General features: G+C 57.1%; 4 protein-coding genes across 4 annotated transcripts; 1 reads left to right on the forward strand and 3 right to left on the reverse strand.

The window, feature by feature from the left end:
* Nucleotides 1-18: 18 nt before the first annotated feature.
* On the reverse strand, nt 19-1,194 carry FA10DRAFT_300321 (hypothetical protein). The gene is made up of 3 exons (XM_025524825.1): nt 1,033-1,194; nt 465-959; nt 19-392 (listed from the first exon to the last, which is right to left on the reverse strand). The coding sequence occupies exons 1-3, from the start codon at nt 1,159-1,161 to the stop codon at nt 96-98; spliced, it is 921 nt and encodes a 306-aa protein (XP_025378933.1). The 5' UTR covers nt 1,162-1,194; the 3' UTR covers nt 19-95.
* Nucleotides 1,195-1,318: 124 nt separating this feature from the next.
* FA10DRAFT_300322 (Protoporphyrinogen oxidase) lies at nt 1,319-3,293 on the forward strand. The gene is made up of 2 exons (XM_025524826.1): nt 1,319-1,676; nt 1,742-3,293. Exons 1-2 carry the CDS (start codon nt 1,332-1,334, stop codon nt 3,221-3,223), a joined length of 1,827 nt encoding a protein of 608 aa, XP_025378934.1. The 5' UTR covers nt 1,319-1,331; the 3' UTR covers nt 3,224-3,293.
* Nucleotides 3,254-8,285, reverse strand: FA10DRAFT_265582 (hypothetical protein). The gene is made up of 2 exons (XM_025521123.1): nt 7,786-8,285; nt 3,254-7,711 (listed from the first exon to the last, which is right to left on the reverse strand). The coding sequence occupies exons 1-2, from the start codon at nt 8,005-8,007 to the stop codon at nt 3,353-3,355; spliced, it is 4,581 nt and encodes a 1,526-aa protein (XP_025378935.1). The 5' UTR covers nt 8,008-8,285; the 3' UTR covers nt 3,254-3,352.
* Nucleotides 8,286-9,947: 1,662 nt separating this feature from the next.
* Nucleotides 9,948-12,373, reverse strand: FA10DRAFT_74355 (hypothetical protein). Its single transcript, XM_025525676.1, has 3 exons — nt 12,087-12,373; nt 10,668-11,629; nt 9,948-10,601 (listed from the first exon to the last, which is right to left on the reverse strand). Exons 1-3 carry the CDS (start codon nt 12,212-12,214, stop codon nt 10,174-10,176), a joined length of 1,518 nt encoding a protein of 505 aa, XP_025378936.1. The 5' UTR covers nt 12,215-12,373; the 3' UTR covers nt 9,948-10,173.
* Nucleotides 12,374-12,956: the final 583 nt, after the last annotated feature.

Here is a 12,956-nt window from a genome sequence, read left to right on the forward strand (position 1 = left end):
CTCGAACGCATACACAGCCCTGTATATCAACCACGACACACGAAAGCACAGCCTTGAGTAGAAATACAATTGCTTAAAGCCCACGTCTCTGCCCATTAGTCGTCATCCGGTCCATCGGCACCAACGGCATCTCCAGCGGGCTCCTCATTTTCAAGCGCTTCGAGCTGCTCCTCGTAGATGTTGCCGTCGTCTTCCATCACTTCGTCAACTTCGTCTTGACCATAGTACTCCTGCTCGCCTTCGCCAGACACTTGCTGAGCCTGCCCCTCGTTCGACTCGCGTTCGGCATCGGCGGCGATTGCAATTGTGTCCAGAGGTAGAAAGTGGGCGACGAGGGCGAGCATGTCAGCCATCTGCAGCTCAGTGAAGCGTGCCATGACCTCTTCGACAATCTGTCCCGAACAGTTTCGATTCAGCTTGGCGCCCCTGATCAGGCACGAGCAGGGTCGAGGGGCTGAACTTACACAGTGCAGCTCGATGAGCGTCATGGGCGCATGGTTGACAAGCATCAGCCTCTCGCCTTTTGTCAGCCGGCTTTCCTTTGCGACCCTCGGTACAGGCTGGCTATTCGATGTCCCCGCCTCTGCCTGACCTCCTCCCATCGTCACCTCGCCCATGGTCCTGTCACCTTCGTATGACTCTTCGAGATCCTCCTGGCCCCTAAAAAGTCCTTCAGGTTGCTCGGCCCCAGAGGAAGGTTCACCACCGAGCACCGCTTCTGGAGGAACTGAAAGTGTGACGCCCTCGACGTCGTAACCACGTTCCCATCTTCTCAAAGCAGAGAGAAATGAGCTGATGTGACGAGGCTGTTGGTGCGCGCACGGCCGCTGGACCGAGCTCAGGTGCTCCAGGACGCTATATTGGATAGTGCGCAGGTTCGAAGGTAGCGAAGAGAGTGCCTTTTCGTCGGCGACAGATTCCAGGCTCGTCGGTGGGCCGTCGTCTGCTTCCTTGGGTGCCTTTGACGATGACGAGAGCTCGTCAGAAAAGGAAAGGGGGAAGACGATGGGCGAAGATTCAAGAGGGACGCACCTGCAAGTCATCATAAGCTACCAGACTAGGTCGCTGTGCGGTACTCCTGTGATGCTGATCCATCTCGCGCATCAACGAGAGGACCTCGAAGTCGGAGAGCAGCGCTGCCCTCCGATCAATCACCTTCATCACGTCGACGATGCCCCGGTAGCCAGAAGAAAGTCAGAGGGAAAGAAGCTATGCGGAAGTAAATTTTTGGTGAGTGGAAGGAGACACGTGGACTATAAGTTGGCTCGAGCGCAGGCAAAGTCCGGAGAAATAGGAAGAATGCCTTTCTTGCTGACCACGACAGTAAAGACATGCCGGGATTGCTGCGAGTCGGACGGGGTGGCGGCAGCAGCAGTCTCTTCGGAGAGGGTTTCAAGCTTTCTGTCCGTCGGTATGCATCCCAGTCATCAGCTGCGCCTGTCAAAGAGAGGAGAAGAATCGCGGTACTCGGCGGAGGCATCTCCGGACTGACGATGGCATTGCAGCTTGTACGGCGGCTTCCGACCCATGATATCCACCTTTACGAAGCTAAGAAGCGAGTCGGAGGATGGGTCGAAAGCGAAAAGATCAAAGTTGGAGGTGATCTGGCGCTTGTCGAGGGTGGACCAAGGAGTATAAGGCCAGCCAGCTTGCCAGGATTAGCGATGATGAGTCTGGTGCGTCTTCGGATACAAGAGAGCCACATGAGGGTGTTTGTCCGCTGACCGGGGAGGACGAATAGGTTCGATCATTGGGGCTGGAGGAAAGAATGCTCTCGATTCCAAAGACTCATCCTTCGGCCAAAAACCGCTACATATTCCACTCAGGAAAGGTCAACCTCTTGCCAAATTCGCTGGCATCGGCCTTCTTGGCCGTCCTTACTAATCGGCCTCCTCGATTACGGAGCATCATCCCAGCGCTGGTACACGACTTCCGCACTCCACCAGACCTCGGTGCTGGCGCTGAATCGGTCGAAGATTTCTTTCGACGGCGCCTGGGGCCCGCCGGCCTGAAGATCATCGACAACGCCATGAGCGCCGTCTTGCATGGCATCTACGCTGCCGACACTAAAGACTTGGGCATTCGAAGTATCTTTGGCTTTCTCGCTCTCGCTGAGAAGCGACACGGCGGACTGATCAGAGCGGCAATGCCGACCAGGTGGAATCGCTTCTACAGGACCGACGAGGAAATCAGCAAGGACAACGCCACCGCAAGGGAGATGATTGCGAAGGAGAAGCAAGAAGGCATAGAGCAGCTCGAGCTCGAAGAACAGCTGGGAAAGGCAACAGTAAATTACATGAAGACTACAAGCATCTTCAGCTTCAAGGAAGGAATTCAAGAGCTCACCAACGCCATCGAGGAGGACATCGTCCAACGGGGCGTCACGATTCATCGAGGAGATCCGATCAAGGAGATCCGAGCAAGCCCACAGCGACTAGCAGAAATAGTACTGCAGGGGGGCGACGAATGCAAATTCGACCGAGTCGTAAGCGCGATGCCGTCAAACGACCTTGCGGCAGTCTGGAAGGATGACCCTGCGCTTGTTCACCTCTTGAAAACTGACACATCGACTGTTGCCGTTCTCAATCTCGCCATCCGATCTCCTAACCCGCTTCGTGTCCCAGATGGCTTTGGATACCTGGTTCCTCGTGCCTCGGTCGACACCAACACGCTTGGACTTCTTGGTGTCGTCTTTGACAGCGCTGCTGTCCCTGGTCAAGAGAGCTCGGAGGGCAACATCACAAAGCTCACAATGATGCTTGGCGGCCCCTTTTTCAGAAAAGGCTTCACAGTCTTCGACCAATTGCAAAGTCTCGGGCCAGGTTCCTGGGGCTTAGCGCTTAAGACCAAGGGAAATGACGATGATGACGTTCCTCAACAAGTCCAAGAGTTGACAAGCATGGCAATTGACACTCTATGCCAGAATTTGGGTATTCCTAAAGAGGTACTCGCACAGTCGGCCATCAAGGCAAAATTGCGCTTGCAAGTCGACTGCATCCCTCGGTATGACCGCCACCATCTCGAGCGTATGAAGGAGCTTCACCACGTCTTGAAGCATCAAGAGCCTAAAGGCGGTTGCCTGACCCTCATCGGCGCCTCCTACACGGGCATTTCCGTCAACGACTGTGTCCTCAACGCGTCACGAACTGCGAATCTACTCGCTGATGACGAGGGGACCGGAGCTCGCGGTATCATCACCGGGCTCGAGCACCTTGCGCAATAGAGCTCAGACCGGAACATCTTTGTACAGTACAGTACCTCATCACATTTGTGCAGTAGTCAGGCCTTCGCAGTTTTAATATAACTGGGGAGTGAAATTTGCCCAAAGGGGGTGGAACAGTATGACTAGTGATCAAACAAAGGTATAGCTTCTTCGATCTCCTGGTGTCCCTTGCGACGTCGTCGAAGTAGACGGCCTGCGTGGTTGAGGTGACTCAATAGTGCGCTTCGCGCCCGAGATGTCCATCGAAGACGAGGAGCGGACATGATCGAGATTCTGCCTTGGCCTCGACACCGTCTGTTCTTTGCGCCGATCATCTCCAAACGATTGAGCTGATTCAGAAGGCAAAACAATGTTCAGTCCGAGGAGTGCCGATTCTGTTGAACTGTCCTGGCTCTCGGTTGATTGAGCGAGCCGCTCCTTCTTCATCTGCCTCTCCTCCTGTTGTATGTTAGGCAGAATAGACGACGGAACCAACGCATCTTCAGATTCGTGCTCCTCGCCAGCAACGCCAGAAATTTCTGCACCACTGCCGTCATCGTCAAGCAGCTCCAGCTCGTCAAATCCTGGCGAGCTCGGCGCATCTGCCAGCGGTGGTCTCGGGCTTGGAACAGGTGGAGGCGCATACTGGAAGACAGCGCTGGCGACGCTGCTGCGATTGCCGCTGCCACTGTCGAGGGCAGTCGTCGATGATGAGAAAGTCTTCGTAGTTGCACCAAAAGCCGGAGGCACCGAGCCTCCGTCTGCGCTCCCATGCCTCGAACGGGGCCGAGGAGCATCATCATCGTAGCTGAGTCGATTTGCTCCGAGTTTAACTGGCTGCTCCTCATCTTCATCCTTGACCTGCTCCTCGACGTCATCATCCTCGTTTTGGTCAACAAGTGCGCGCCTCTGATCAGCCAACCTAATTCCGCGGCGGTGCTTGGTCTTGAAGGGAAGCCGCTCTCCCTCGTCGTCTTGACTGTTGGGATCGAGATCGAGAAGCTCTTCTCTGGGCGAAGACAGCATCGTGGGCGCATCAGAGGCGTTTCCGGCGTCCAATCTTGACAGAGATCTCGTCTCGCTCATCTCTGTCGCTTTACCAGCTCCAAGATGGTCCTTGGGTCCAACTTGCTGCTCCAGGAAGCTCGTTGTTACAAATCCTGGCGCCGAGCTCGTCGAAAACGTCCTGCCTCTAAAATTGGGGCTCGGGATGCAGTCGAACGCTGCGGCGGCATCTGGCTGCAGGTCAAGGCCAAATGTTGGTCTCTTGGAAGACATTCTCTGTTGCTGCAACGCCACGCCTGCCTCTGCGCCGTTGGCAAGGCTTGATCGTCGTCGAGTGCCGTCGCCGCCTACCGACGGTCGGCTAGCCCACTGAGATGAATTTCTTTCCGGTGACACTGGCGACAGCGCGCGGTGCTCTGCCGGGGACAGGGCTCCCGCCGATCGCGAGGCCGACAATTGTCGCTGCATTGGCTCCGAGGCGCCTCCGGTTGACGAGTGCCAGGGGGTGTGCGTGATGGGCTCTGGAGTGACGCTTCTCTCTTGACCTGTCCGTCGAATCTTGTTGACGATGAGCTCCGTCGGCGACATTGGCGGATCCTGTTCACTTTCAAAGCGAGGAGAAGAGAGGCCTTGTTGAGAGCTGACGCTCACTGGTCTCGATATGCTGGAATGTGATATCTTTCTTGGCAAGCTGCCAAACAGACCCGACCACCTCTGAGAAGCTGTTCCCACAAAAGACTGTCGCTTCTCTCGCCGGCCCAGACTGCCACCTGAATCGGAAGGTGGAAGCTGCAGAGTCGCCAGAGGACTCATGCTGCGACCCTCGACGGCAGCTCTATGATCGGTGTTGGCAGTGGAAGGGGTGCTGGGCTTTGCTGACGACGGCGGCTTAGGGGAATAGGACATCGAAAAGACCGGACTTCGTCCAGTGTCAGCCGAAGGATTGAAAGTGGCGCCCGTCGACGGATCCGAGGGTTTGGCAATGTGCAGATTGCGTACGCTGGTATCGCTCCCCCTCCGGCCTTTGAAGAAGCTCGAGAGTGACGCGTCACTTCCTCTCCGAGGACGCCGCTCATTCGAGGGACCCAAAGTGGATGACCACCGGCGATCGTGAGCTGTGTTAAAAGCGACGTCGACCGATGCGCGAGCCGTCGTCATTTGCTCGTTACCCACACCATCTTGCTCCGTCCTTTGCGGCCTTACTGGCGGAGGCGCGTGAAGGTGCTGCTCGCTCTTCGAAAAAGACATCTGAGATGATGAAGCATAGGGTCCACCAGCGTCGAGCTCCTCTCGCGCCTCGTCGCGTCCACCGCCACCCTTTCGGGCCAGATTGCCGCTCGATCCAATGACGACGGCCCCGCTGTAGACGCCACTTCGCCTTTTGGCATCTTCGTGCGAGGTGTGTTCGATGATACTCGCTCGACTTGACTGACGGCTATGGCCGGCCCCTCCCTGTTTGGCGTGTCCAGTAGAGCCACCGAATCGGCTCGATAAGCTTTCATTGCTCGCCTTTGTGCCGCGCATCATCTGACTGCTCGCCCTGGGCGGATATTGAGACAAGGAATCTGCCACTGAGGAGGTCGATGGCCTTCTTCGGGTGGATTTGGACGTTTGAGACACATCCGCCGAGCCTGATCTGGAATGCGGTCCAAGATTCCCCGGAGCGGCAGGGGTAGCTGTGGATGTGTTTGGTCTGCGAGGTTGCGACGCTTTTACATCTGCTACCGGACCGTTGGCTTTTGGGCTGATCATGGGCTCCACCGATGGCCTTCGAGACGCCGGTGCGACGCCCGTGGCCAATTGTAGGGCTCTGGCACTATTAGTGGACGGGATGGGCATCGAGCCATCGTGGGTAGCTGTTCCTCGGCTCCACGTCGGCCTCCAGTTGACGAAGTTCGATTCAGCAGAGACTATGTGAACCTCGTCGTCACCATTGCTGACCGAGGGAGCCGTCACTGCTTCTTCGTCCTCTGCTGTTCCTGCCTCTGCTCCCAGCGTCCCCTCTTGCTCATAAAGTCCTCTCGTCAAGCTGCTCTTTCTTGTAGGCTTCTTCTTGGGGCTGCCTTTACTCGCGCCTTCCTGTACAAGTTTCTTGAGACCCGAGACGAAGCCCTTTCTTGGCTTCGGCGAGTTTGTCCTTGAAGTGTGGCCGCTCTCCACAGGTTGGGTAGTGGCGATCTGTGTTCGCGGGTGCCCATCGGCCGAGACGACAAACACGGCATCTTCCTCATCCTTGTCGCCGTGGCCGTCGTCAATGTCGTCGTCGTCGTACACCCTAGGCCCCAGCTTTGCCGCCGCAATAACATCATCCTCTTCTGCAGCGACAAATGTGGTCTTCTTTGCTTTCCGTTCTGGTGTGCCAGCATGGGTGCCACGCAGACGCCAGCTAGAAAAAGAAGGCTTGGCTGTCGCTGCTGCATCTACTCCGCCACCCATGGATCGAAGCGAGTCTGTGGCGCTCTGGCTTGCAGCCATGTGTGATCGCTGAGACTGCATAGTGGACGATGAAGGTTCAGGCGACATGTAGATCCAGGGCGCCACCGCCGAAGAGATCATCGATGGTGATGATGCGCTATGCCGGATCACTCCAGGCTGATCCACGGGGGCAGGATTTGTTGGCGAGGATCGACTGTTGCTAGTCGAGAGAGGAACCTCATCGACCTTTTCCAGGTCGGAACTCTTGCCGCTGCTTCGCTTGCTAGGAGGCAGTTGGCTCTCGTCATCGGATGCCTTTAGCCCTTGTTGCCCTCGGTGCAGGCCACCTTGTTGAGGGAGGTGAGAGCTTGAAGGAAGGCGCTCCGTCGACGACGAGGCCAAGGCTGCCACGGGAGGAGCTGGCGAGGAGCCGGCGATGAACGAAAGTGCAGTCGGGCTCGTCTCTGTGCTTGTATTGGCACCATCGTAGTGCCGACCACTGCTGCTAAAGCTTGCCGAACCCGCCAGTCCTCCTCCTCCTTTTCGCTCCAGCTCGGCTCGACTGCTGGCAGGCGAGGGAAAGGTGAGTGCGCTGCTGCTCGCCTCACTCCCACTCCCGCTGTAGTTGCTCATCGTCTTGAATGCCTGGCTCCCGCTGCGGCCGGTTGAGAGGTGCGGGCTAGCACTGGGATTGGCACGAAAAGAGGGGTGATGCGGCGCTGCCGACTTTGCACTCTGCATGGAATTCCGCGCAGACGTGAGCGACGACAGCTCCTCGTACGGATGCGCATCGAGCGATGTCGCTGTCCATTGGCTGACCCGGTGGTGCTGTTGCGGCTGGCTACTTGACGACGATGTTTGCGCTGGTGGGAGCAGCGGCTGCTGCTGCATCTGCTGATGCTGGTGCAGAGCAGCAAACAAGGGACTTCGAAAGACGTCAGAGTTGATCGGAGATTGTCCTGTTCCCGAACCTGGGCCTAAGGCAGGTGGTAGCTGTGCGGGGACCGGCGTTGATTGCTGAGCAGGCTCAGGCTCCATCGTCGGGGAAGCTGCCTGGAAGGCGACCTCCTTGAGAAATGCATCATCGTTCTTCGGAACCCAAGACTCGTGTCAGCAGACTAGCTCATCGATCCAAGGCGACGACGCCGTCACTTTGGACTCACGTTATCCCACATGCCTTCGTCAGGTCCACTGTCTCGCTTGTTGTTGCCGGCCAAAGAAGAGCCGAGGTCAGGCGAAGCGGTATGACTGATGGAGTTGGTGACGCGCTTGAAGCTGGGCCAGATGGATCTTGTTGAGGACGACGTCGATGGCGTGGGCGAGCTGGCCCTCGGCAGCGACGCCGCGCCAAGGTCCGGCGTGGAAGACGGTCCGAGGAGCGGCATCGGGGGCGCAGTGCAAGGCCTGACCCGAGCTAGATGCCGCTGATCAAGCTCTGGAGGGCACTCGGGATATGGCTTGGGGGAGGGTGGTCTCTCGCATCGACGCAGTGGGCGCTGAAGTCTCGGATTGGCAAGGCCACGGAGCAAGGAGACGGGACGGAAGGGACAAGGTCGACGCGAAGACGAGGATAAGACGGTGACAGGTGTTGGACGGAGCAGTCCCCGTCGTCTGGATTCCTACCTCACCGCCTTCCAAATCGAGCGGACTGGGCGACGTAAAGTTACAACCATACCCTAGCTATACTCTGCCACTTACTACACTATACAACTTCAATGAAGCATCGCAGCAATAAAAAGAATAAAAAGGGCAAGTAGTGTTTAATCGATGCGTGTTCTTCACTAAGGATCGTGTTCCAAAGTGCAGGCTAGGCGATTAGGCCAGAAGAGCACAGACAAGCGCCGGCATCCCGAATGCATTTATTCGTTGGTGATCTCCGCTCTAATTTGCCGCTTACGCACTACTACTACTACTAGCTGGACACGTACTGCTACTACACTACACTACTGCTGCCACTACTGCACTTATTTCTTCCTGTCCTGAACCCGAGGGCTGGTCAGCTTTCTTCATCTGTTCTCTCTCTCTCGGTGTGTAGTGAGGCGGCATCGGACCCATCGAAATGCACGCCGGCTTCGTTCGCAACGGAAGCTGGCCAATTCGCCAATATATGCATGCAATAAAGCAGCAATAAGCCAACGCGTACCGGCCCGTGTCTTTGGTCATGAGACTTCCAGTATGCGTTCAGTCGGAAACCATGTGAATGAATGCTGTCGTAAATTACCTCAACACAAACAAAAGCAAAAAAAATGTAATCAGAGTCGTGGCTGGGATGGGTTGGAGAAGAGGGAAATGGTCACGAAGTGGGCACATCGGCGAGCAGGAGTCAGCCAATTTGTGTCACCTTGAAGCGCATTTCGGGCCCGTCCTTGTCGTCTTCCATACGACCTCTGCCATCGAGCAGGCCGACCAAGTTCGGCCTCCTCGCCTTCCAGAGTGTTCCTGCAGCGCTCCAAACAGATGAGGTACGCGGACACTTTGCGTAAGACCAAGCTAGCTCGGAACCCAGCAGTGCGGATCGCCCCTTGGCTCCATTGCAAAATGGCCAGCCTCAAAATTTCCAAAGCTCGGTATCGGCTTCTGTGATTTTTCCCACACGAGCCCAAGCAAGAAGAAAATCCCACGGCTGTCTCCATCGACAGATGACGTTACGTGTCCCGTTTTTACCCCTTCGATGCACACTTGCACAATTTCCGACTGACACGTCTGCGCAGGACAGCTGGAAGAATTGACGAACCACTAGCCGTACACTAGCTGTACGTGCCTACTGTCTGTATGTGGGGACCAGATTGGAAGTTTACCCTTCGGCGCTTTTTCCTGTGCTCTCGATCTCCTTGCCGGATTTTCGGTGCTAGCAAGTGCCACACGTTTTCAGGACACTACACTACTGATACTATCTCTGCTGCTACCAGACGCAGCTCTGTCTCTTCTCCCGAGCCGAGGCCCTTGAGTACTGCGCCTCTTCTTGGTGTGCTTGGCATGCAATGGTGGAGAAGCTCGGATTTCTCACGCTTCAAGATGTCCAGGCACCGAAAAGCGCGCTTCCAAGGCGCAGGCAGGTGCGTGCGCATCTGCATCTCCTCGGGTCCCACGCGCATCTAGCTCTCTGCCTCGGCTTCGACGTCGATCGTGGCTTTCACATCCTCCTCCTTAGCTTCGAAGCAGAAGAAGAACGAGGAGAGTGCCGTTAATGCAAAGTTCCAATGGCAGACATGCAACACATCGGCAACAAGGAAGTGCCACTTTGAGGGGAAGGAAAATAAAAGGTTAAACCGTCCCAGAAAGGCTATAGCGGAAGAGGGAGGAGAAAAAGAAAAAGCCCCGAACGTGTTCCTAGCTTGGCTAATTATTGGGTTCCTGGACGCAGATATCCACGAACAGACAGACCCGCTGGAAAAATGCTTGCATTGTGGCTATCTGCCACTCACAGTATTGGCCACCATCATCAGACACTGCCAGAGGACGAGAAAACGAGATGAGATTATCTCAGCAATATCTTTACAACAGTGGATAGGAGCAGGCAGGGGAATGCACAAAGAAAGTGAGGTCATCTATCACGGCCGCATCTTGCCAAAGAGGCTATGGCCCCACGTCTTTGCACGACCAAGCTTTGAGTCGCCCCTTTCCCGCTCGCGTCTTGCTGCCGCTTCCTCGCTGATCTGGGGAGCCTTGACCGTGTGCAGCCCACTGCTGCTGCTCGCTGCTCCTCTCCTATCAACCTCGTCGCTATGTCGACCGCTTGATGCCAAGGGCGATGAAGTACCTGGGACAGTGCCGTTTCCATTGCCAACGAAAGCCGAGTGCCGCCTCGAAACCTTTGCGGGATCGGGTCGCATGCCCAGACTCGGCTCTGCACCACCTAGCGGAGAGCCATATCGAGGAAGGCTTGCGTGAGACCGTGCGTGCGGTTGCCGTAGGCTGCCACTGTCCTTAACTAAGCTGCTGCTGCTGTCCGATGGGGTCTCTATAGCCTCTTTGCCTTCTTGCAGCGAACCAAGACCGTTAGGGACGGTAGTCGACGATGGCTTCAAAGGTGATTGAGACCTACTATGAGAAGAAGAGGATCCTCGTGACGACCCTGTTCCTCCTGCTTGCGGAAGCTGTAGAGAGGGAGAGCCGCTGCCGCTTCGGGCATTGTGCAAGGGAATGCCTAGCGAGAGCTCTCGTCGGATCAGGAGTGAAGGCTGGTCAGAAGTCGATCCTGTCTTCTCGATAGCAGCACCAGAGGTCGCCTTGGCTACTTCAGCAGCCGGTCGGCTCTCCGCTGGCAGAGGTGCTGACTTCTTCAAGGGAGAAGACGAATGAGGGGAGGAGGACGTGGCGTTCTCCACAGCTGGTGGCGTCGAACGACCTTCGTTAGAGTTGCTCGAGTCTGTCCTCTTGAAAGGACTCCGCGCCCGGAGAGCCTCCAAGGGTGACTGCGTGCGTTTGATGGGGGGCTGGCTGACCATGACATCGGGTGAGTTCAATCTAGGTGGTGGCGTGAATGGCTTTGCCGGTACGTCTTTCACGGCACCCATCTGGACAGGGACAGGCTCAGGCTCCTTCGAAGGAGGCGAAGAGACCTTGGGACGGTGTATATGCGTCTCGCTGGACCGTCTCCTCTGCAAGTCGGCGCGCCTCTCCTTCTTTTCGGCCTCCTCGAGCTGTCTCATCATTGCCCTGGCCCCTCCTCCGCGCAGGGCGTTGGTGTCATTGCTCAGCGTCCGCTTATCCATCCTTTCCTTAGTCGCCTTTTCCTGCTCCCTTCTTCGTCTCAGCTCCATGTCGACCTCTTCTGCCAGCACGGTATCGTCGAGCACGGGCGTCGATGGGCTTCTCATGCCCGATGCCGGACATGAAGGGGCTTCTGTCCTCGTCTGCATCATCGCCACCTTCCTTATGCCGCGCTTGTGATCGACCTCGTCTGCCTTGAGCTCCTTGGGCTTGATCTCGTCCTCGTTGTCGTCGACTACGCCTTCGCGAAGCCAGTCTGGCAGGAAGGGGCTCTGGCTTGGCGACAGAACGGAGCTATTGGCATTGGTGTTGCTGATCAGCGTGACGTCGTCGGTAGATGAATTGGATCGGTAGCGTCCCAGCTTGTGCGAATATATGCCTCGCAATGCTGACGATGATTTGTTGTCGGCCAGCTGCTGGGCCTGTTGCCGGTCTGCAAGATACTTCTTCCGCGCCGAGCGAGTCCAAGGCGGGACGTAGTCTGCCGATACCTTTTCAGTCAGGAGGCGTAATAGAATAGTCTTCTCTGTGCACACGGCGACTCACTCTTGGCCAGGCTCTTGAGCATAAGCTGCTCGCAATTCGGGCAAATGCAAGACTTATGCAGTGCCTCCTCCTCCCAGTGTCCTTCGCCTTCGTCTTGCCACGCAGCTTCGCCTTCGCCTTGATCGGGTGGGCTGAACCGCCGAGCGAGGGGCGGAAACAAGGGACCCTCCTTCCCACTTGACGAGACGACGGGTGGGACTCTCACCTCGTGATGGCCTGGTGATGAACTCTCCCTTCGCATGGCCGCAGCCGGCCGCGTCTCTGGCCCCCTTGTCTCTGTTGCCGTGCCAGGCTTCGCTGTCCCCCCATTCTCGTCACCTTCATTCTCGCCATCGTCGTCGTCGTCGGTGCGCAGTGGTGGACCGAGGGAGAGTGCCTTTCTGACCGCTACAGGCCTCGTCATTGTAGGTGGTGGGCTTGCCGAGGGAGCGCCGTCTCTGTCTGCCCCCTTTGCACTGCTGCCCAGCGATAGCGCCGCCTGGCTTTCCGGGAAACTACGCCCGGTGATGCTCGATGGCTCTCCCCCCTCCCCAGCTTTTGCTCCCTTTTTTTCTTCTGTTTCCTCTGCCGTCTCCTGCTCCTCGTCCTGGCGCGCCCCGACCGGCGTCGCCGTCCGCAGGATGGGCGGCGGTGGCGAGATGAGCTTCCTCCTCAGTCTCTCACCGTTCTGGGCCGTGACAGAGGGCTGGCTACTGCTCGTGGGAGCGTGCGCAGCCGCCGAGCTCGTCTGTGTCGGAGGAGGTGAGGCCACGGACGCCGAAGACTGCTGCTCGCGCATATACGTGCTAGGCAGGACCAGCCTCGGGTCCGGCTCGACTTCGTCGTCATCTGCATCGTGGTGCGACCGTCTGGACCCCTTCCGCAGCTTGTGAAAGGGATTGAGCAGGTGCTTGCCCCGGCCCCCTCGGCCCAGCGGCGACGTTGGCGACGTCGGCGAAGAGGGCAGTGGAATCGGTGGCAGAGGCGGGCTGTCGGACGGGGGAAGCGGAATGACTTGGCATGTGTCGAGGAACGAGACACGACGAGGAGGACGTGGGGCATCTGCCATCGTCTATTAATGCGCAGCAGGCCGTCC

The sequence above is a fragment of the Acaromyces ingoldii genome, assembly GCF_003144295.1.
Source record: "Acaromyces ingoldii strain MCA 4198 unplaced genomic scaffold FA10scaffold_2, whole genome shotgun sequence".
NCBI classification, from domain to species: domain Eukaryota; kingdom Fungi; phylum Basidiomycota; class Exobasidiomycetes; order Exobasidiales; family Cryptobasidiaceae; genus Acaromyces; species Acaromyces ingoldii.

Excerpts from the sequence above, each read along its gene's own strand:
- FA10DRAFT_300321 (XM_025524825.1), bottom strand. The coding sequence starts at position 1,161 with ATGAAGGTGATTGATCGGAGGGCAGCGCTGCTCTCCGACTTCGAGGTC. Across the intron at positions 960-1,032 it reads TAGCTTATGATGACTTGCAG|GCACCCAAGGAAGCAGACGA; the intron begins GTGCGTCCCTCT and ends TCATCGTCAAAG. Across the intron at positions 393-464 it reads CGCTCATCGAGCTGCACTGT|ATTGTCGAAGAGGTCATGGC; the intron begins GTAAGTTCAGCC and ends TGTTCGGGACAG.
- FA10DRAFT_300322 (XM_025524826.1), top strand. The coding sequence starts at position 1,332 with ATGCCGGGATTGCTGCGAGTCGGACGGGGTGGCGGCAGCAGCAGTCTC. Across the intron at positions 1,677-1,741 it reads GATTAGCGATGATGAGTCTG|GTTCGATCATTGGGGCTGGA; the intron begins GTGCGTCTTCGG and ends GAGGACGAATAG.
- FA10DRAFT_265582 (XM_025521123.1), bottom strand. The coding sequence starts at position 8,007 with ATGCCGCTCCTCGGACCGTCTTCCACGCCGGACCTTGGCGCGGCGTCG. Across the intron at positions 7,712-7,785 it reads ACGAAGGCATGTGGGATAAC|AACGATGATGCATTTCTCAA; the intron begins GTGAGTCCAAAG and ends TGGGTTCCGAAG.
- FA10DRAFT_74355 (XM_025525676.1), bottom strand. The coding sequence starts at position 12,214 with ATGGCGAGAATGAAGGTGACGAGAATGGGGGGACAGCGAAGCCTGGCA. Across the intron at positions 11,630-12,086 it reads CATCACCAGGCCATCACGAG|CTCCGTTCTGTCGCCAAGCC; the intron begins GTGAGAGTCCCA and ends CAATGCCAATAG. Across the intron at positions 10,602-10,667 it reads AGGATCCTCTTCTTCTCATA|AAGGCAAAGAGGCTATAGAG; the intron begins GTAGGTCTCAAT and ends GTTCGCTGCAAG.